General features: G+C 45.7%; 1 protein-coding gene across 1 annotated transcript in view; it reads left to right on the top strand.

The window, feature by feature from the left end:
• Positions 1 to 21,892, top strand: part of cdk5rap2 (CDK5 regulatory subunit associated protein 2) — a 64,563-nt gene that overhangs the window by 24,189 nt on the left and 18,482 nt on the right. The window contains exons 14-36 of the mRNA XM_038971225.1: positions 340 to 450; positions 2,133 to 2,270; positions 2,586 to 2,765; positions 3,075 to 3,269; positions 3,464 to 3,655; positions 3,957 to 4,089; positions 4,241 to 4,383; positions 4,872 to 4,988; positions 5,354 to 5,497; positions 5,959 to 6,071; positions 6,467 to 6,609; positions 10,834 to 10,983; positions 11,242 to 11,348; positions 11,602 to 11,721; positions 13,427 to 13,531; positions 13,759 to 13,982; positions 14,089 to 14,530; positions 14,629 to 16,285; positions 16,865 to 16,978; positions 17,727 to 17,875; positions 18,079 to 18,473; positions 18,810 to 19,042; positions 20,480 to 20,531. Of these exons, the coding sequence (XP_038827153.1) occupies positions 340 to 450; positions 2,133 to 2,270; positions 2,586 to 2,765; positions 3,075 to 3,269; positions 3,464 to 3,655; positions 3,957 to 4,089; positions 4,241 to 4,383; positions 4,872 to 4,988; positions 5,354 to 5,497; positions 5,959 to 6,071; positions 6,467 to 6,609; positions 10,834 to 10,983; positions 11,242 to 11,348; positions 11,602 to 11,721; positions 13,427 to 13,531; positions 13,759 to 13,982; positions 14,089 to 14,530; positions 14,629 to 16,285; positions 16,865 to 16,978; positions 17,727 to 17,875; positions 18,079 to 18,473; positions 18,810 to 19,042; positions 20,480 to 20,531 (5,357 nt within the window). The remainder of the gene's footprint in view (positions 1 to 339; positions 451 to 2,132; positions 2,271 to 2,585; positions 2,766 to 3,074; positions 3,270 to 3,463; positions 3,656 to 3,956; positions 4,090 to 4,240; positions 4,384 to 4,871; positions 4,989 to 5,353; positions 5,498 to 5,958; positions 6,072 to 6,466; positions 6,610 to 10,833; positions 10,984 to 11,241; positions 11,349 to 11,601; positions 11,722 to 13,426; positions 13,532 to 13,758; positions 13,983 to 14,088; positions 14,531 to 14,628; positions 16,286 to 16,864; positions 16,979 to 17,726; positions 17,876 to 18,078; positions 18,474 to 18,809; positions 19,043 to 20,479; positions 20,532 to 21,892) is intronic.

Raw genomic sequence — 21,892 nt, 5'->3', positions numbered from 1 at the left:
GTACAATAATCATTTACAACATTAACAATCTCTACACTGTATTTCTGATCAAGTTGATGATATTTTAATGTTAATTTTTTTGGCTTTTCTTTCAATAACAAGGACATTTTTAAGTGACTCCAAACTTCTGAGCGGTAGTGTGTATATATGAAAATGTATGCGCTCTACTATAAGTCACTGGATAAGAGGTGTCTGCTAAATGACTAAAATGTAAAAATGTAGCATGGGAACTGGGGAAAAACTTTTTTTCTTTCTGTCCCTCTATTCGATCTTGTTCTTTCTCTTGCTTTTTTCCCTCCTTTCTCTGTCTGCCTCCTCTCTCTATTCTCCCTCTATCAGGAGTACATGAACATGATGAGAGACATGGAGCAGAGCAGAAGTCCTGAGGAAAGCGACACCATGCTGTCAAAGCTGCGAGAAAGACTGAAAGAAAAAGAAAAGGCTCTGGAGGTGGGCTTTCTATCAATGTTTGAAATGTAAAATATTTCTCTCTCGCTCTCTCTCAATTCAATTGCTTTATTGGCATGATGTAAAAATGTACATATTGTCAAAGTGTACTTTGGAAATGGAATGATTTAACTTTTTAGGGCTGTAATCCCGTTAACGGGATTGAAATGACAACAGCCAGTGAAAGTGCAGGGCGCCAAATTCAAACAACAGAAATCTCATAATTTAAAATTCCTTAAGCATACCAGTATTTCACACCATTTTAAAGATACCCTTCTTGTTCATCTCACCAGTGTCCGATTTCAAAAAGGCTTTACAGCGAAAGCACCACAAACGATTATGTTAGGTCACCACCAAATCACAGAAAAACACAGCCATTTTCCCAGCCAAAGACAGGAGTCACAAAAAGCAGAAATAGAGATAAAATGAATCACTAACCTTTGATGATCTTCATCAGATGACATTCATAGGAATTCATGTTACACAATACATATGTTTTGTTCGATAAAGTTCATATTTTTATCCAAAAACCTTAGTTTACGTTGGCGCCATGTTCAGAAATGCCTCCAAAATATCCAGAGAAATTGCAGAGAGCCACGTCAAATAACATAAACATAAACTTTGATGAAAGATACATGTTTTACATAGAATTAAAGATACACTTGTTCTTAATGCAACCGCTGTGTCAGATTTCAAAAAAGCTTTACGGCAAAAGCACAATATTCAATAATCTGAGAACAGCGTTCAGCCACAAAAGCAAGCCATACAGTTACCTGCCAAATTGTGCAGTCAACAAAAGTCATAAATAGCATTATAAATCTTCACTTACCTTTGCTGATCTTTGTCGGAATGCACTCCCAGGACTCCCACTTCCACAAGAAATGTTTGTTTTGTTCGGTAATGTCCATCATTTATGTCCAAATAGCTATTTTTGTTAGAGTGTTTGGTAAACAAATCCAAGGTCAGGAAGCGCGTTCACTAAAAGCAGACGAAGTGTCAAAAATTTCCGTAACAGTCAGTAGAAACATGTCAAACGATGTATTGAATCAATCTTTAGGATGTTTTTAACATAAATCTTCAATAACGTTCCAACCGGAGAATTCCATTGACTTCAGATGTGCGATGGAACAGAGCTCCCTCACATGAACGCGCATGGTCAGGTCATGGTAGACCTGACTCATTCCTGTCTCCTTCGGCCCCACTTCACAGTAGAGGCATCAGACAAGGTTCTACAGACTGTTGACATCTAGTGGAAGCCGTAGGAAGTGCAAACTGATCCATATTCCACTGTGTATTCGATATGCTATGAGTTGAAAATCGACCAACCTCAGATTTCCCACTTCCTGTTTGGATTTCTTCTCAGGTTTATGCCTGCCATATGAGTTCTGTTATACTCACAGACATCATTCAAACAGTTTTTTAGAAACTTCAGAGTGTTTTCTATCCAATACTAATAATAATATGCATATATTAGCAACTATGACTGAGGTGCAGGCAGTTTACTCTGGGCACCTTTTCATCCAAGCTACTCAATACTGCCCCTGCAGCCATAAGAAGTCAATGAACGTCATTAAAAATGAAGATTGTCACAAACAGGATGTCGATCTTTCTCTCTCGCTCTGATCTGATGAACATTGTATGCCTTCGGTCTTTTAATTTCAATATTCTGTATGGCTCCTCCACAGCAAGCGCTGGATGAGAAGTTTTCAGCGCTAGAAGAGAAAGACAACGAGATCCACCAGCTGCATCTGTCACTCAGGGAGAAGGAGAGGGACCTGGAGAGACTCAACAACCTGCTGTCTCACAATGAGGACACCATCAACGTAAGGGACCATGATCACCCCACCAGCGTTGGAGTCAATTCCATTTCAATTCAGTCAGTTTAGTTAGTCAACAAAAATGTAAACTCCAATTTCCCTCATTGCTTTTCAATGAGGAGAATTGGATTTTCAATATACTTACTAAATTGACTGAATTGAAATGGAATTGACACCAACCCTGCATATCATATTTAAGTCGCACACTACCTCCAATAGGGAGTTGTTGCAAGGACTGTTAGGGTAAACATCATGTTGAATGGAGAGTCTACCTGGAGACCAGTCTAACACTGGTCTCTCACTCTCCATTGCTCCCTGCAGAGTTTTGACACGTTGATCAAGGAGAAGGACGTGGAGCTGCAGCACCTTGCCAACACTCTGAAGAACTTGCAGCGTGCCAAGCAGGATGTGGAGGACAACCTGAACCGAGCCTGCAGGGAGAAGGACTCCATCATCAGTCAGCTGCAGCTGTCCCTGGAGGGCAAGACCAAGGACATGGAGGTAGGAAGACGCATAAGGAGAAAGTAAATCCCATGTATTACCTAGCTGACACTCACAAAATATTACCTGAACATAAAGAGTTTTAACACAGGCATCAATACTCACAAAACAGTGACATCATTCACCAAACACGCTGTCGTTCAATGATATTGATTTGATATAATATTGACCTAGTATATCTTGGAAAAGAGGTTAATCCCAGAAGGATAAAGTTGGATAAGTAAAGATTGACAAATAACAAATCTCTTTTTCTTTTGTTCGGTCTTTCTCTGCCTCTGTCTGTCTGTGTGTGTGTGTGTGTGTGTGTAGGCGATGGCAAGTGCCCTGCTGAGCCAGTCCCAGTCTCAGGCCCGTGACCTTGCGGAGCAGATGGGTCAGAGGTTAAAGGTGGCAGAGGCCATGCTGGTGGACGCGGTCAAGGCCCGTGAGAGGCTGGTGGCGGACAACGAGAGCGCCGTGGAGTGCCTGCTGGCCACAATCGGCAGCAAGGACCAGCTTCTCAAGGTACACGCACACACACACACACACACACACACACACACACACACACTGGAGGCATTTTTACTGGTTGATTTATTGTGATGAGAAAGTTTCTGTCTAATAACATCCACACTCACATTCTATTTGTCTTAACCTTGTAATATTTTTACAGGAGGGTTAGTGTTTATTATCTCATGTTTTCTCTCTTGTCCCTCCAGGAGTCAGCAGAGCACTATAACAGGACACTGTCTGAGCGCATCCAGGAGATCGAGGAGCTGAGGCGACAGCTGTGTACCCGGCAGCAGCAGCTGGCCTCCGCCGAGAAACTTAGTTCCACTGCAACACAGGAGGGTTACCTGGAGACTGCCAAGCTCAGGGCTCTGCTGACCGAGAAGGAATCCATCATCATTGTGAGTTTGGACAGAGTTATTTGGATAGGTGCAGAGTACACTACTATTTTGTGTTTTTGATAGTTTAGGATTTAAATCATGGCTGGCTACAATATGTGCAGCATTTTGCTCCTGCCCAGCTCTAACGCACCTCACAAGTAAAAAATAAAAAAGTAAAAAAAAATATTGTTTTGTTAATGTTGGGCTAGAACAAAACCTGCACATTGGCCATCCTTGATTTGTCTTGGTAGAATAACGTTGAATAAAGTTAATGGCAAGGTTATTAGCTCCGGTGTGTTTAGCTTTTGATTTCCTCTGCCAGAAACTTCTGGAGCGAGGCCGGGAGAGGGACCAGTTCCTGGCTGAGTTGAGGCAGAAGGAACCTGTACCGTCCCAGGTGCTGGAGCTCAGACAGACCATCCAGTTGCTGCAGGAGAGACTGGAGGAGAGGGAAGGTGAGAGGTTTTACCTCTTAAAGCTGCAAGCTGTGCTGAACAGTTTGGCATGCCAATGAACAAAACAGCAGTTGGCTGAAGTACAAACTGTCTTTGTCCACCATCACCCTGACCTCACTAATGTCCTCTACTGGTTTTGTTCCCTCTGTAGGTGACCTCTCCAAGAGGAACAACAACGAAGACAGCATGGAGAAGGTCCCTCTCATCAAGAAGACAGTGGTCATCCTGAAGAAGGAGTTGGCTCAGAAGACTGAGGCTCTCAACAAGGCTCTGAGGAGGGAGAATGAGCTCAAGGTGAGAACAGTACATACTGCAGCTGATTCAAATCCCTGAGCCGGCAAGGTGGGGAAAAAATCTGCTGTTCTGCCCTTGAGCAAGGCAGTTAACCCCCAACAACAACTGCTTCCTGGGCGCCGATGACATGGATGTCGATTTAAAGCACCCCCGCCCGACCTCTGATTCAGAGGAGTCGGGTTAAATGCGGAAGACACGTTTCGGTTGAATGCATTCAGTTGTGGAACTGACTAGGTATCCCCCTTTCCCATTTACTCTGGTCAAAGAATACACAATTTTTGACTGAGGAATAAGAAATGATTCACTTTCACTTTCTTGATCCTTTGTTGGTTTGTCATTGAGTTAACATTGTTTTTTTTCTTTGCTCTTGGTAAAAATAACCATTAGATTACCCTCCACAAGTCTAAATCCTGACTATTAGGTGGATAATAGAAAATGGACCGTGGGTCAATGTCTTCATTCTATCCCATTGTTCTCCTGTGTTCCAGATGTCCCTGGCTGATCTCCAGTCAGTGCTGTCTGAGCTGGAGGGGCGTATCGAGGGCCAGGCGGCCAGCATAGACTCCCTCACCACCACCCTGGAGACCAAGGACGAGATTATAAACGTGAGTGGATGGCCAGTGGTCTCCTCACACACTGCTACTAATCTACACAGACACTCATACACACACTCAAGCAGGCTCAGGAGGTTACCTGGTGCCATTTGGTTTCATGGGTAGCTTGCACAGGGTTAATCCACCTGGCTGACCTTGAACTGATTTTGGCCATCACCACCTGTGCTACCTCTTTTGAGCATGGCTCAGTTATAAATAATCTATTGCAGTCATTGTAAATTCTGAAAGGAAATTAACACATCTGAGCGATACTTTCACTTCAATACATTCTTTTTTTTTTTACCCCTTCGAGGGCACTTTTTTCATTTGCTGTAACTAGTTTGACCTCAGTCTCTCTGCTGTGTATATGTTGACAGGACCTCCACCAGCGTCTGGGCCAGAGAGTGGACAGTCAAACCAGGGAGACCCAGGATCAGGCTGCTGAAGCCGGGGTGGAGCACTCACTCCCTGGCCTCCCTCAGCGGGAGAGGACCATCATCGGTGGTGACAGCCAGCAAGAGGTAGCCCCACGCAAAAGCAAGCCCTGCCTGAAACGTATTTATGAGCTGTAGTGTGCAATCTATCTTCAGAAGAATGGCCATGTCTGAATGTACCGTAGTCGAGTGTTACATCAAAAATCAATAAAGTCACAACCTTTTGTGATGTCTGGTTTAATTGTGTGAAAATAAAGTGTTCAACAACACAGTCACAATTTCAAAAGGCTCGCTCTTTGGTCTGCATTTCAAAAACAGTCAAGCATGAGAATAAACCCACCGTGACCTGGGTCCTGTTCATTAGGCACCAAAACTGACTGACACATGGCGGGACTACCTGGACCTGTCCAATAACGATCTCTCATTTTCGTTTTCCATTGCGAAACGGTTTAAAACAATTCCCATTGCATGCACAATGAATATGACCCTTGTATAGCAACTGATTGAGTGGCATCTGACCTTTGACCTGTGCCCCCCTCCCTCCCCAGGTCCTGCCCTTGTTGGCTGACCTGCAGGTGGAGCACCGCTCTTTGAACCGAGCCCTGAGGGCCGAGCAGCAGCTCTACTCCAGCTTGGTTCGCACCGTCAAAGAACAGGACAGGTATCTGGACGATTATCACAGATTGGATTTATTCCACATCATATTTTATTGCCATGTAATTTAAATAGTCTTACCAAAGTCCTTTTTAATATGCTTTGGTTGGTGTGGCATTCAAAAGGGTTTCTTTTTTTTGTTGCAATACCCAGTGTCTCCATAGATATTGTCTACTGGTACACCGTGTACATAGCCACGTTATCGTTACTAATTTATTCCTCATGTTGTTATTTTTCTATTATTTAAAAATAATTCTCTGTATCGTTGAGAAGGGTCCATAAGTAAGCATTTCACTGTTAGTCTGCACCTGTTGTTTACGAAGCATGTGACAAATACAATTAGATTTGTCTCCTTGTGTGTGTATATGTGGAATAGTAATTCATACATTGTGTGTTTTGCAGTGCCCAGCGTCTTCACGCCCTCCAGATGGAGCTGACAGCGGTGACGCTCCTCAGACAGCAGCTGGAAGAAGGGATCCGGAGCAACGAGGAGCTCAGAGAAGACCTGGAAAGAGAGATCGCCAGAGCCAAGCTCTCAAGAGAAGGTGCAGTAGTAGTACACAGAAGAGGAGGGGGAGACTAGAGAGATGGAACTAGGAAGGGCACAGAGGAGGGGGATACTAGAGAGAGGAAGGGCACAGAGGGTGAGACAAGGGAGGAAAGAATGAGAGGGAGGAGAGGTTCTGATCCTTTGTTTCTTGAACTAGACACCTGGCTGAAGCTCAGCTGTGAATGCACAATGTCTATATTGAGTTGAGGAAGTAGAGACCCACTATATTATTTTAAACTGTCCAACACTAACATGTTATTCATGGTACTTTAATAGGAAGTTATACTCTCTTAGAAAGAGGGAGAGGCACACACATACATGCATGCATGCTATCAACCATGGTCAGTTTGGTCGCTACATGTTCTAACACTGCCTGGTGTTGCCAAGCCTGCTGTCCACCTGGTCATTTTTTCATCTGTTTGCTGTCTTCTGTTCACTGTCATCTTCATCATTAGCATCCTCCCCATCTGCATGTCTAAAACACGACCGCAATAGCCTACGTTTTTTCTCTACTCTGTTAATGTCCCCACTGGCACCTCCTATAAACTCATCCTCTCACCTGGAAAGTAATTTCCTTTGTCCTGGTTATGAGCTACTCTGCACAATAAAACATAATGCGTGTGTCTCTGTCTGTCTTCCTCACTTACAGCTTACCTTTACTCATTTGCTTATCTTCTACTCTTGTTTTTGTTTATCCATTAAAAAGCCATGTCTGTCTCGTTGCATCACTTCACCCGCATATCACATGAAATCATTGTCACTTATCCAATGTCTGCTTTATTAGAAACATAGCAATTAGTACACACACACACACACTCTTATTAAGCCATCTGTAAGCTGATTCAATTACAGCCTACAGGGTTGGGGCAGTTACAGAGCATACCTCTCTGTGGCTGCTTCCCTGTTCTCTACCCTTCTTCCAAAGTGTGCACTTGCTTGTGAAGCGTGCATTCGTTTCAAGCATATTACCCAAGTTGTTTACAAAACATAAACACAGGTTGATAAAATCATCCTACATGCTGAACTGAATTCAACGACAAGAAGTGATGGGATGTCACTGTTTAGTAGTGCAAGGCTTCAGTGGATGCAGTGTTAGGACACATACCATCATAGAACCTTGATTGATGAGGCCAGGTGCCAGTGAGAGAGCTCTGTATAGATGTGACAGTCTGAACCTGATGATTTATTCATCTATGGTGCAGCCTGTGTGTGCATGCGCCCATCTACCTTCCAGTTCATACCATTCCTCCCCTATAAAGAGAGCCAGCTATATAATATAGGTAAGATGCCTTGGGCTCGTATTGAATGCTGCTCAGTAGAGGGAATTGCTCTTTATAGTGGCTTTATATTTATACGGGGCGGCAGGTAGCCTAGTGGTTAGAGCAGGGGTGTCAAACTCATTCCACGGAGGGCCTAGTGTCTGCAGGTTTTTCCTTTCAATAAAGCCCTAGACAACCAGGTGTGGGGAGTTCCTAACTAATTAGTGATGTTAATTCATCAATCAAGTACAAGGGAGGAGCGAAAACCCGCAGACACTCGGCCCCCCGTGGAATGAGTTTGACACCTGTGGGTTAGAGCGTTGGCTCAGTAACCTGAAAGGCTGCTAGATCGAATCCCCGAGCTGACAAGGTAAAAATCTGTACTTCTGCCCATGAACAAGGCAGGTAACCCACTGTTCCTAGGCGGTATTGTACCGCTAAATAAGAATTTGTTCTTAACTGACTTGCCTAGTTAAATAAAGGTTAAATATAAAATACTGGGGGAAAAAACAACAATTTCATTGATTTTGACGGGGTTACAGTTCATATGAGGAAATCAGTCAATTGAAATAAATAAATTAGGCCCTAATCTATGGATTTCCCATGACTGGGATACAGATATGCATCTGTTGGTCACAAAAAATGGGCCTCAGGATCTTGTCATGGTGCATTCGAATTGCCATCGATAAAATACATTTGTTTTCATTGTCCGTAGCTTATGCCTGCCCCTACCGTAACCCCACCGCCACCATGGGGCACTCTGTTCACATCGTTGAAATCATCAAACTGCCCACACGACACTCTACACTTGGTCTGCGGTTGTGAGGCCGGTTGGACGTACTGCCAAATTCTCTAAAACACGTGGCTTGTGGTAGAGAAATGAACATTCACTTATTAGGCAACAGCTCTGGTGGACATTCCTGTAGTCAGCATGCCAATTGCACGCTCCCTCAACTTGAGACATCTGTGACCTTGTGTTGTGACACAACTGCATGTTTTAGTGGCCTTTTATTGTCCCCAGCACAAGGTGCACCTGTGAAATGGTCATGCTGTTTAATCAGCTTCTTGATATGCCACACCTGTCAGATGGAGGGATTATCTTGGCAAAGGAGAAATGCTCACTGACAGCGACATAAACAAATTTGTGCTCAATTTGAGAGAAATAAGCTTTTTGTGTATTTGGAACATTTCTGGGATCTTTTATTTCAGCTCATGAAACATGGGACCAACACTTTACCTATGGCGTTTATATTTTTGTTCAGTATACGATACATTTTATTTTGGCCATTATTTATATTTTATACCACAGCATTGTTGAATAATAATTTCTTATTGGCTAGAAGGGCATTCTAGAATGTAAAAGATATTGGGACACCTTGCAATCATGACATGATATGCACCTACACATGCAGACCGTACTTGCTACAAAGTTACAGAAAGCTAAAGCAACAACTACACAAACTGAAATTGGATACATTGTAAGAGTGACTTGTACATACACTGAATGTACAAAACATTAAGAACACCTGCTCTGTCCATGAGACTGAACAGGTAAATCCAGGTTTTTCACTTGGATGATCCTTTTATTGATGTCACTTGTTAAATCCACTTTAAGTCAGTGTAGATGAAGGGGAGGAGACAGGTTAAAAGAAGGGTGTTCACGGCTTTAGACAATTGAGACATGGATTGTGTGTGTGCCATTCAGAGGGTGAATGGGCAAGACCAAAAATATAAGTGCCTTTGAACAGGGTATGGTAGTAGGCGCACCGGTTTGTGTCAAGAACTGCAACGCTGCTGTGCTTTTCAAGCTCAACAGTTTCCCGTGTGTATCAAGAATGGTCCACCACCCAAAGGACATCCAGCCAACTTGACACAACTGTGGGAAGGAAGCATTAGAGTCAACATAGGCCAGCATCGCTGTGGAACGCTCCGACATCTTGTAGAGTCTATGCTCCGACGAATTGAGGCTGTTCTGAGGGATGGGTGCAACTCAATATTAGGAAGGTGTTCCTAATGTTAGATATACACTGAGTATTCCAATCTAGGTGGTTGAATTCAGTACAGCATGTAGAATGATTCTTTATGATCCTGTGTGTATAATAGAATGTAAACAACATGGGTGCGCTTGAAGCGTTATTCCACTGACTCTTTCCTTATGTAACTCTACATGCAGTGACCCAAACCCCAGGCTGTTGATATTTCTGTTCTATGCATAGTTCACCTGTGCATAAGCTTTCTATTCATGCTCGATTATGTGATCTTGATAAACACAAACTAAATATACACTTCCAAACGTAACATAGGAACTGGAAAGGGCAGAAGCTAATGTGTGTTGCTCCCAGAGGTGATCTTAAATCTTATCTTAAAGTATGGTGACAAACATAGAAGAACAGAAGCTTTACTAAAGATCACATTTTGGAGTAGCAAACAGTGAACATATTTCTTAGTTTTTCAAGTGTTTCACCCCACCTTTCTAAGAGTAGATTCAGTAGATAGGGTTTTATTCATCTGTCTTGGTCTCTCGAACTAGGAATCATGGGTTGGTGGGTTGCAGCCAGTCACTCTTTGCAGTTAAATAAAGACTAGGTTATGGTTAGAAATATGACTTTTAGTGGACCAAGAACATTCACATTGCTTTAAGATGGGACACATTGTAAAAACATATGCGGTGTATTCATCAGCACACACCATAGAAAAACTTTTTAAGATGTAAAGTCCAGGCAGTCCCTGCCTGTTTTAGTCCTTATTCTTCCGTTTGGTGCCTAAACATCCTTAGCAGAGTTGCCAACTACCGGATGTATCCGGTTTACATGAATACAGCTAATTCAACCTAGCTTCCTTTTCCACCTAAAACCGGATGTGGGAACTCCGCTCAGGCGTTTTCTTTTGCGCCTGCTACGTTAGTGCCTAAAGAACACCCTGGTCCCCCGTCTCTCTCTAACCCAATCATGTATCTGCAGGGCGCGAGGGCCAGGGCCACGTTGACCCCAGGGAGCTGCAGAGTGTCAGGCATCAGCTGGAGGACGCCCAGCGCTGGAATGCCTCCCTGCAGGCCCGCCTTGGAGTCATCAAGAACCGCGGGGGAGGGGTGGGTGCCACCAACGACACTGGTGAGAACCAGGATACTGTACTATCGCATCATCACAAACCCTGACGATGTCTCAGCACATTGACAAGGACAGTAGAGCTGGGATGGGAAACTCGAGGAGACGCTTGAACTGCAGGGTCTCTTTAGAGTGCACAACCCTGGGTTCCTTGATGTTAGTCAGTCACAGACTTAAAGGAGTGTTTCTTTAAATATAAAGTGGCGCATACCTGAAGTTAAAGTGCAGTCTGTATATTGGTAGTAAGTAACTACTCTGTTCCAGCTGACACCCTGGGTAGTTTCATGGCCGACCAGACGTCCTACATGAGTATCTGTGTAGGAGAGGGGGAGGGCCTGGACCATCTGTCTGTAGAGGAGCTCCGACAGAAGGTCAGCTTTTACTTCACTGCATTATCATACTTCATATGTCATATTTGATTCATACATGATCATACTTAATGTTAATTTATTTATACATTATCATACCTCTTTCCTGTAAATAATGTTTTATTCTGGCATCGAGCCGAAGAGCTAAACTGGAGGAAAACGCCGTTTTTATTGTTTCTAAGTATCCAATGCTAGTGGTTAATGCAAGGTGTACATCACTACTGATGAGTTGCTAACGTCATTGTATCTCCTGTAGGTGATGGAGCTGCAGGACTATGTCAGTAGACTGCAGGCTTTGAATGAGGACCTGCAGAGGATGCTCTCATTGACCGAGGGCTCAGACCACAACCTATCACAAAGCAGCTCTGGGAAAGAGGTATGTCCAATTTCAAATCTACCCATTTGGCATTCACCCTGGCACTTCTGTAGATCATAAATGATTGGAAAAGTGCATTTAATATGGTGGAAATTCTATCAGAGAGGAAGGTTAAGTTATTACTGTATTGTTTCTAGCTGACAGATCCGTGTAGATCTATATGTAGGCTCTTGTGCTTAGTGCTCGTGGTCGATTTGGAATTCGGAGGTGTGTTCAGTTTGCTTGAATGTTTGCTACGTTGCGGAACGGTTTATACTGAACAACATATTTCACAAACGTTATTGAACAGACCGGTACGTTTGCTCCTATTTGCTGGGTGTGGCGAGGTGTGGCTTGAAGAAATGAGTGACCTATTTAAAGGGCATTAGCCATACTGACAGCGTTCCCCAAACCCTACCCATTTTTTAAACTGGTTGTTCAGTACAGCACCGTTTCCATTCAATTGAACGTTCCAGAATAGAAGTAGTGCTTCCTGATTCTCAGGGCAGGGCTTTAAAGTGCGATATACAAATAAATATTTTGCTGTGAAACCATGAGTTTTATTTTGGGAGCACTGTGCGACTATGAAAAAAATCTCCCAGATTATAATTGTTGTAATGAGGCTTCGCTGTACAGTTGTTTCCAAGTGCCTAAGAGATACACACGAGTGCAGATTCAGTAGTGTCATGGTTGTACCATTACTACAGCGAAAACGTCTGGCTTCTAGCCCAACCAGGTCAAAATATCTGACCCACATTTCAGCGGGTCGCTGGGATCTCATTTTACATTCAAAAACCATGTCGTGTGCCGTTCAAAAACTACTTGCGCGTCGAGCCTCGCTACCATTTGTTTACACTTTGTTCAAGCATGTTAGACCTTTGACTAGCTAGCTAACAACCAGGTAACTTCAGCAGTATATCCAAACATCTGGTGGCACAGAAGGAAAGGAACGGGATATCTTCTTCAGGAGATCAATGATCACAGCAATGAATGAACTACAGATCTCTTGCATGTCTTCATCACAAACCTGACGTTTTTAAAGAGACTGTTTAAAATGTTCAAAGTAATGCATCTCAATAGGAAAATAGTGCTTTGTAGAAATCTAATATTCCACAAATTACTGTAAATTCAATGACCGGTATTTGTATCAACATTTTAGCTTTTATAATAAACATATTTACAGCGTTACATATTAGTTTCTAGGGTAATATGTGCTTTAAAAGTAGCTAGAATGCATCCAGGCCCAATACAGGCTGTATCTCAATCAATAAAACTATTCTGGTGCTCCTACATTTCATATGGCACATTTTAATTTAGAGCCCTGGGCACAGCTTCATTCTAATCCTCTCCCCTAACCTCTTACTGATCTAACCTTTGACCCTGAACCCTCACTGATGTATGTTAGTTTGTTCTGTCTCCTTACCAAACACTTTTACATCTGCAGTACTGTGTCCTATATCTGTTTTACCTCTTAACTAATGCATTATGTCTCTGTAGTATACAGCATTTACCATCTCTTTCCACCCCTCCTAACTTCGTCCCTGTTCTTTCTTATGTGTCCCATGAAACAGTCTTTTCTTACCCCATGCCACATTAGACACGTCGCTGTCACGCCATTCTGCCTTTGCTGTGGTGCCGTGTTGTCTTATGAATTCTGTTCCCTCATTGCATTTTTTTTCCGTTACAAAGCCATGTGTCACATACGCCTCCCATCCCATTACTATAGCAGCATCTAGAGCGGAGACAGGAGAAAAAGTCACCGCACAGTGACAGAGTCCACAGTGACTCTGGCCAGGACAAAGGGAGCCAGACGGACAGCGGCCTTGGACAGGTAAGCAGGGCTGATTTAAAGATGGGTGATAAGGAAAATAAATGTTTAGTTGTTTTATGCATCTTAAAGAACCATAGCAATTAGAGCACATTAAATATGTGTTGTGGGTATGTTTTTCCTAATCTGAGGAGTTCCTTGGAATTTTGACGTGAGAAAGTATACATTGAGCATTATGCACCATACCACGTATAGTACTTCTCATACACACTGAAAAATTCCCCTTTCAGGTGGTAGATGGAAAGCTGAATGACGGCCACCAATCTGCTGATGTGACTGTGAGCAGTACCCTGGCCCAGATCCAGAGAGGGATATGGCCTCCCTGGTCTTCCAAAGCCACCAGTGAGAGCCAGTCACAGAGCAGCCAGCAGGGAGAGGTGGAGAGGGACAGAGACTGGGAGCAGCTTTGTTCTCTTCTGTCCGACTGTGGGGCCTTATCAGTCAACCACCTCAGGTGAGTCATCTTCTATCTAATTACTGTGTTTTAAGGGGGGTGGGTACATTTTCATAAGGAGGAGGAAAGCGATTGTGCTTTTCCACTAATAATTATGTGTGTTTAGGGAGGAGCTACAGAGGTTGCGGTCAGAGAATGTGGACCTGAGGGGTCAATTAAAGGAGGAGAAATCCACAGAGTCCAAGGAGAGCGCCGACACCTTGGGCGACATCGGCGATGCACAGGGCGACCTCCGCAAGACATTGGAGAGGCTGAGGTCAGAGGCCAAAGGTCACCGCAAGATTATCCAGTTGCTTAAGGAGCAGCTGGAGAGGACTGAAGCGGTGGTGGACGTAGAGACCCGGTCGGATAGTCAGCCGGACATGATGGTGACGATGACCCGGGAGATGGAGAGGCTGCGTTTGGAGCAGGAGGGAGGAGCTCATGGTAGAGAGAAACTGCTTGAAGGAGAAGCGAGAGGGAAAGCACAGGGAGATGGTCATGCCACACAGGGGAACAGCCACACACAGCCTGCCAAGAGACATTCATATCGCATCGCAAGACATGGGGTACGTACTGTCATTGAAATGAGAAAGAAACATGAAGTGAAGAGGAGACTTGCACACATTTTAATATTCCTGCTCTGCTGTTTGTTTCTGTATTGCAGGCTGGTGTCAAATCTCGCCTGCCCGTCCCTGTGCGACACAACAAACCAGACACTGCTGGCAGCAGGGAGTCGGTAAACCAGGCGTCAGACGAGTTCTCTGAACATCTGAGAGGAGACGTACTACATCAACTAGGCCTGGACCACCACCATGACCAGCAAACCTCAGACTCCGACTCCCACAGCTCTCCTGGAGCCGCCCAGCACTGCAGCCCAGGCTCTAACCATAGCAGCACCACTAGGGGGACCACCAGACAGGGCCTGGAGACGGAGTTCCTCCGAGCTCAGGCTCCCACCGACGCCGAACTCCTATCCCAGTTGGAGCTCCTCCACCAGGAGTGCCAGGACAAGGAGCAGCTGATAGACCGTCTGGAGGAGCAGATGGCCGAGTGGGACGAACTTCAGGCCCAGCTCCGGGAGAAAGACCGGCTCAACCGTCATTATATGGAAGCCCTGCAGGCCGCCGAGTCCACCATCACTTATCTTACAGCCTGCAACCTGGACAGAAACAGCCAGGGTGGAGTACTAGGCTCTGGGTCCCCTGGTTCAGAGTACATACTCCAGAGACAGTGCATTGAGCTCCAGAAAGCCCTTGAGGAGAAAGAGAGACTCAACACCCAGCTGGTGGAGTGTCTCAACATGGTCGAAGCGGCCATTGCCTCGCTCCCCGGCACCTCGTCATCTGCCAACGCCCTGGACGGTCATTTGGACCCCCAGGTGCTGTGCACGAGGCTGGAGGCGACCTTACGGCAGGTCAGTGCTTCTCTTGACCCTCTGGTCCTGAAAACCTCGGTTCCAGGGCCTTCGGGGTGCCCCCTGGGCCTCGACGCGGAGCTGCAGCAGCAAGTGGACTCCCTGCAGGAGACGCTGTGGGAGCAGAGCCGGCTGAACGTCGAGCTGCAGGAGAGGCTGAGGTCAGCTGAGGAGGCTGTCGCAGCACAGCAGGGCACTGCCAACACTGCCCCCGCAGGCCTGGAGGGCAATTACGGCAGGCAGCCAGAAGAAGACCTGAATGAGTTTCCGAGAGGGAATGAAACAAAGGGACAGAGAGGTTGGGGAAAACATCATGGAAGAAGCAAGTTTGCGTCCGATGAGAAGAGCAGCCTAGGATCTGAGCAGGTTGCCAAGCATCTCTCCGAGTGTCTCAGAGCAGCCGAGTTGGCCATAGGCTCACTCACAGCTCACTGTACCAACACGAGCCTTAGCACCTCTACCACGACCAGAGCATCTCAAAGCAGCTCTGACTTACAACAGCAGCTAGACAGATTACAGAGAGCACTACAGGAGAGAGAAGCGCTGGACGACCTGGGCTCCACCGAACCCACCCACCAACAGACCAGTAGGACCCCCACACGACACACCACTCCTGGGGCTGAAACCCCCTCTCCCCTAGAGCTCCACCATAACATCTGCCTCCTCCAGAAGGCCTTCTACGACCTGCAGGAGGAGAGGGGACGCAGGGAGAGGGAAGCCCAGACGATGGAGCCTGGAGCTTGGGTACCACCACGAGATGTCCAGGCCCAGCTGGAGAGCCTTCAGAAGGCTTTGAAGGAGAGGAAGAGGGCCTGTAAGAGCCTGGAGGAGAAGCTGGCCACGGCTCAGTCCATCATAGCTCTGCAGAACTCCTCCAAGAAGACCAGTCATGTAGCAACACAGAGAGGTAAGGGAACAGTAATTGAGGTGAAATTGTTGATAAGATTCATACATACATTTAAAAATGACATTCCTTCCTACTATTTCTTATATGGCCCTTCGAGCCGGATCTGTTGGCTACTTTGTTTTTCAAGATTCATTTAAAGCACAGATCTAGACAGAACAACAACACAACGTCAGGAATTTGGAATCAGCTTTTTGTTTGAAAATGTTTGTCTTGACATACGTTCTTAGAGGAATGTGTGCAACCTGCACTTTGCTGAGCTGTGTGTTTATAAATGTGCATAGACCTCTATTGCAAGAAGTGCATGTACTGGTGTGTCGAGCATGACAGCCAAGCCTTTCGGTTACTGTTTTTGATGCACTAAAGGGAGCTTTGCATAGCATGACAACGAATGACAGTGACTGGCTCTGTGTAGAATTAAACTACTGCCTGTGTGATTCAATTGTTACATCAAATATCAACGTTTGACTGCACAATCCAAATGCAATGATGACATCACGTCCTCGGCATCTGATCAAGCCGAAAGAGAGAGAACCTGAAACTTCTCTTGTTAACCCCCGCCTGCCTGCGTGTTGCCTCTAGCGCCCCCTCTGGAGCAGGAAGACAAGGGCGTGCAGGTGGACCTGCAAGACCTGGGTTACGAAACCAGTGGCAAGAGTGAGGCCGAGGTGGATAGGGAGGAGAGCAGTAGCACAGGTAGACGACCACGTCTAGACGGAGCATGTCTGTCTGTCTGTCGAGTGGACACTAATAATCACAGTGGTGGAGTGGCGTCTGCTGCATGAGGAATGAAAACACTGGGCTGTAAGACTGTTTGATAATAACACCACTGTGCTTTTCTGGTCTGATAGTCACACATCGTCCGGGTGCGTCTCGATAGTCTAAAGTGGCTTCCTTTCCTCTCCTTCATCTGCTCTGACATAAAAAGGACTGGACAGGTGAAAGCAGCTCACGGGCATCTGACATTTTGTTTTCCTCTAGCCTGTGTTTTCAGGTCAGTGCAGAGAGAGGTAAGGAGAAAAGGAGAGGAAGTGACTTTAGACTATTGAGACTCAGCCCTAAAGACTGCATGGGGAATGAACACTGGGCTGGAACATTGTGGTGATAACCCCACTGTGTTGTATGGGTCTGATAGTCACACCTTCTCCTATGTGGTTTAACCAGGGCACTGACTTGTACAGCACACCTGTGTCTCTGCCTGTCTGTCTCTCGCTGCCTGTGTCTCTCCTGCATGTGTGCACTCTGGTTGTTGTACTCTGGAATGGCTTGCTCTATGGGACACTAACTCCTCCTTATTTGACCACGGTCAACTGTAAAACATCAGCACAAAACCGATCCTCTCTCCTTTCACATTGTACCATCTTCGTCAGACTTGCTTATTTTAGGTATATACTGTAGACCCCTGTTTGATCCTTTTGTGTGTGGTTGACGATGATCCCTCCAGATATGCAGCTTGTCCCTGGCAGTGCTAACAGCAGCCTGCCCTGCCTGCTGAAGCAGAACCAGGAGGAGCCCTCGTTCTCCTCCACAGAGAACCTTGACACGGCCTCCAGTGCCTCCTACCCCAGCTCCCCCACTCTCAGCTCCCCCAAGGTACTGCCGCCCTAGTTACTGCCGCCCTAGTTACTGCTTTTCACATTTTTATTGGACATGGTCCTCGTCCTGTGTTTTGGTTTGATTGTATTGTCTCTCTTAAACCCTCACCTTTATGCTCTTTCTTTCTCTTTATCCTCTCTCACTTTTGTGCTTTCTTGTTCTATCTCTCTTTCTCATCCCCATCCCCCATCTCTCACTAGGTGAGTCTGAAGAGCCTCCAGACGTTTGACTCCTATGGTCTGTGTGAAGACCCAGCCCAGCTCAAGGCCCAGGTGAGGGAGCTGAAGACCCAGCTAGAGAGCCAACACCAGGTCATCCTCCACCTGCAGACCATGCTACGCCGCCGCGCCTCCCTGTCCAGCGAACTGTTGACCGCCACATCTGACTCCCACACTGCCACGGGAGGTCACACGGGCTCCGAGAGGGGGGAGGAGGGTGGGAAGGAGGAGAGGAGCCTGGAGGGAGAGGGGGAGGTGACGAAGGAGAAGATGAAGAGTATGAGCATGGAGCTGGAGAGGGAGAGGAGCGTGAACAGGAGTATGAGCGAGCAGCTGTTGCAGGCCCAGCAGCAGAGTCGATCAGCCTCACCTGCCAGGTTGCTAAGTAGTTGTTTCTTAACTTTCTTCATTATAAAGTCCTAAAGATGTATTTTTGACATGGTAAAAAGTTGAACTCTGAATGGCTGTTCAGTTACTATTTCATTGTATTATTATGGACTCAAATGAATGTTTGTTTACAGTTGTATCTTTTATTTCACCTTCATTTAACCAGAGAGCCCTGGGGTCTAATTTGTGAGGTCAGCTCTCTACAGTGTATTTGTTTAGAAATGTCTGATAAATCTGTCTAGTAATCTAGTTATTGTCATCACCACTAAACGTCTCTGTTTGGTTAAAAAGTATTTTTTTTAAATGATCTCATCTGTTCCCTATAGGATCGACTCCCTGGTGCAGTCGCAGGCGAGGGAACTGTCCCAGCTGCGTTGTCAGATCCAGGAGAGCCGGGGCCTGGGGGCACTGCATCGGATGCAGCTGGAGGAGCTGTCGCTGGCCTTCGAGGAGCTGCTCCAGGCCAGCGACATAGACTACTACGTGGGAGAGGTGTTCCGAGAGCAGCTGGACAAGAGCCTGGGCGTCCTGGAGAGGCTGGAGGGCCGGCTGGAGAAAGGTAAGCACAACAAACATTCTATGTAGACAGTGATGATAGTCATAGTTGACATTGATAATAGTAATAGGATTTTAAAAGCAGCTATACAAACATGTACTAAGGACTCTTAAAGAGCCAATGGCCTCTACAGAATGGAGTCTATTGAGACTGTTCTGAGATGCTCCATTCACCAACCCATTCTGAAATTGTATATACTTTCATAACCTACTCACCAATGCAGAGATGCGATGTTGGGATTGCGAACATCTGTGAGGGTTTCATTTTCCTAAAATGAAAGATCAAAGTTGCACTACTTTTGTAGTGTAATACACATTCTAGCCAAACCACACATCATCATCCAATACCAGATACCCCACACGTAGGCCTCTCACCACTTGGCAAGCACGAGAATACAGGCCTCTCACCACTTGGCAAGCACGAGAATACAGGCCTCTCACCACTTGGCAAGCACGAGAATACAGGCCTCTCACCACTTGGCAAGCACGAGAATACAGGTTAGGGCTGGGCGATATGGCCAAAATATTATACCACGGTATTTATAATAATACAAAATATTTAAAAAATGACGTTATGACGTTATTTTACGGTACTTGAGTAAAAGTAAAGATACGTTAATAGAAAATGACTCAAGTAAAAGTGGAAGTCACCCAGTAAAATACTACTTGGGTAAAAGACAAAGTATTTGGTTTTAAATATGCTTAAGTATTAAATGTAAATGATAAAATGTACTTAAGTATCAAAAGTATAAATAATTTCAAATTCCTTATATTAATAACAACGAAGTAAAATGCCAGGGAGGAGCAATTGTGACATGGTAGGAACTAAAGTGTTGATAAGTGTTTCCTAGGGGACCCTATAAGCTTTGGCTACAGTGCATGTTCTCTCTTAGCTACTTCATGTAGCTAACATATTCTTGCTTTGCATATTCCTCTTTGATTTAGAAGATACTGTTGCACAAACAACATGCTGATTTCGGTCTACACCATCACTGGTATTATCAGGCTGTATTAGCTAGCTACGTTTGCTCTTACTCAGTACATTTATTCGCTAACTGTTAGCATTAGCGGCTAACAATTAGCGTCTCACAAGATTCAGGGGAACTTGTTAAGAAAAGACAAACTAGCTGTTTGCTGATGTAAGAAACAAACTGATAGTGTCATTATAGAACGCTAGAGTCATGAGCTTAGTTTAACTGTCGTACCCCATCAGAACCAAAAATATGAGCTTGTTTTACTCCCATTGTTTGCAAATAAACACTATTTAGCTAAAACTATCATTTAGATATCATTGGGGGGTGTGATCACCATAAGGACACAGCACATAGTCTACCTGAAGAGGTTAGGAGAGAAAAGAGGCGGCTGAAATAGACAGAAGAGAGTGAGGTGTGATAGACTGAAAGAGACAAGCCTTTCACCATCCCTCTCTCCCTGTCTCTAGGAGACGCTCAACTGGATAACGAGGACGGGGCAGCACTGGAGCTGGCGCAAAGGTGTGTGTGTGTGTGTGTATAATTTAGATATCATGTGTGATAACCATAAGGACACAGCACATAGGCTACCTGAAGAGGTTAGGAGAGAAAAGAGGGGGCTGAAATAGACAGAAGAGAGTGAGGTGTGATAGACTGAAAGAGACCATAAGGAGTTGCAGTCTCCCTTCCTCCTGTACCACACAAACACCCTCCATCACTAATGGAGCCTTTTTATGTGAGATGTATGTTTTCCAGCCAACCAAGTTCTATTGACCTGCTTAGACAGTCACTGATCTGTTAATTTTAAAATGTTACCTTTATTAAACTAGGCAAGTCAGTTAAGAACAAATTCTTATTTTCAATAACGGCCTAGGAACAGTGGGTTAACTGCCTTGTTCAGGGGCAGAACGACAGATTTTTACCTTGTCAGCTCAGGGATTCAATCTTGCAACTTTACAGTTAACTAGTCCAACGCAATAACCACTAGGCTACCTGCCGCCCCAAGAGAGTCCAATGTTTCTTCTACCTCAGCTGCTTAAAACACTCACATTTCACGGACATCCATAGGCTTACAGCTGTCTTACTCAACACTGTGTGGTTGTGTCAACTTAATGTCAACATTTAGAGGAATATTGTCTCTTAACATTATTACTGGACAGCCACACCGTGCTCCATCAGGAGTTGCAGTACCTGCGCTCCCAGCTAGATGGCGAAAGTGACGGAGCTACAGCAGCAAGACAGCCCGGCCGCTACCAGGCTGCAGAGTACTTGCGGCTAGAGGGCAAGAGGGAGCTGCTGCAGCAGGGGATAGAGTACTTGCGGCTGCAGCGAGAGGGAGCTGCTGCAGCAGGGGATAGAGTACTTGCGGCTGCAGCAAGAGGGAGCTGCTGCAGCAGGGGATAGAGGACTTGCGGCTGCAGCTAGAGGGCGAGAGGGAGCTGCTGCAGCAGGGGATAGAGTACTTGCGGCTGCAGCAAGAGGGAGCTGCTGCAGCAGGGGATAGAGGACTTGCGGCTGCAGCTAGAGGGCAAGAGGGAGCTGCTGCAGCAGGGGATAGAGGACTTGCGGCTGCAGCTAGAGGGCAAGAGGGAGCTGCTGCAGCAGGGGATAGAGGACTTGCGGCTGCAGCAAGAGGGAGCTGCTGCAGCAGGGGATAGAGGACTTGCGGCTGCAGCTAGAGGGCAAGAGGGAGCTGCTGCAGCAGGGGATAGAGGACTTGCGGCTGCAGCTAGAGGGCAAGAGGGAGCTGCTGCAGCAGGGAATAGAGTACTTGCGGCTGCAGCAGGGGATAGAGGACTTGCAGCTAGAGGGCGAGAGGGAGCTGCTGCAGCAGGGGATAGAGGACTTGCGGCTGCAGCTAGAGGGCGAGAGGGAGCTGCTGC

The sequence above is a fragment of the Salvelinus namaycush genome, chromosome 31 (assembly GCF_016432855.1).
Source record: "Salvelinus namaycush isolate Seneca chromosome 31, SaNama_1.0, whole genome shotgun sequence".
Classification (NCBI taxonomy): domain Eukaryota; kingdom Metazoa; phylum Chordata; class Actinopteri; order Salmoniformes; family Salmonidae; genus Salvelinus; species Salvelinus namaycush.
This window is presented reverse-complemented; position numbering and strand designations above follow the sequence as displayed.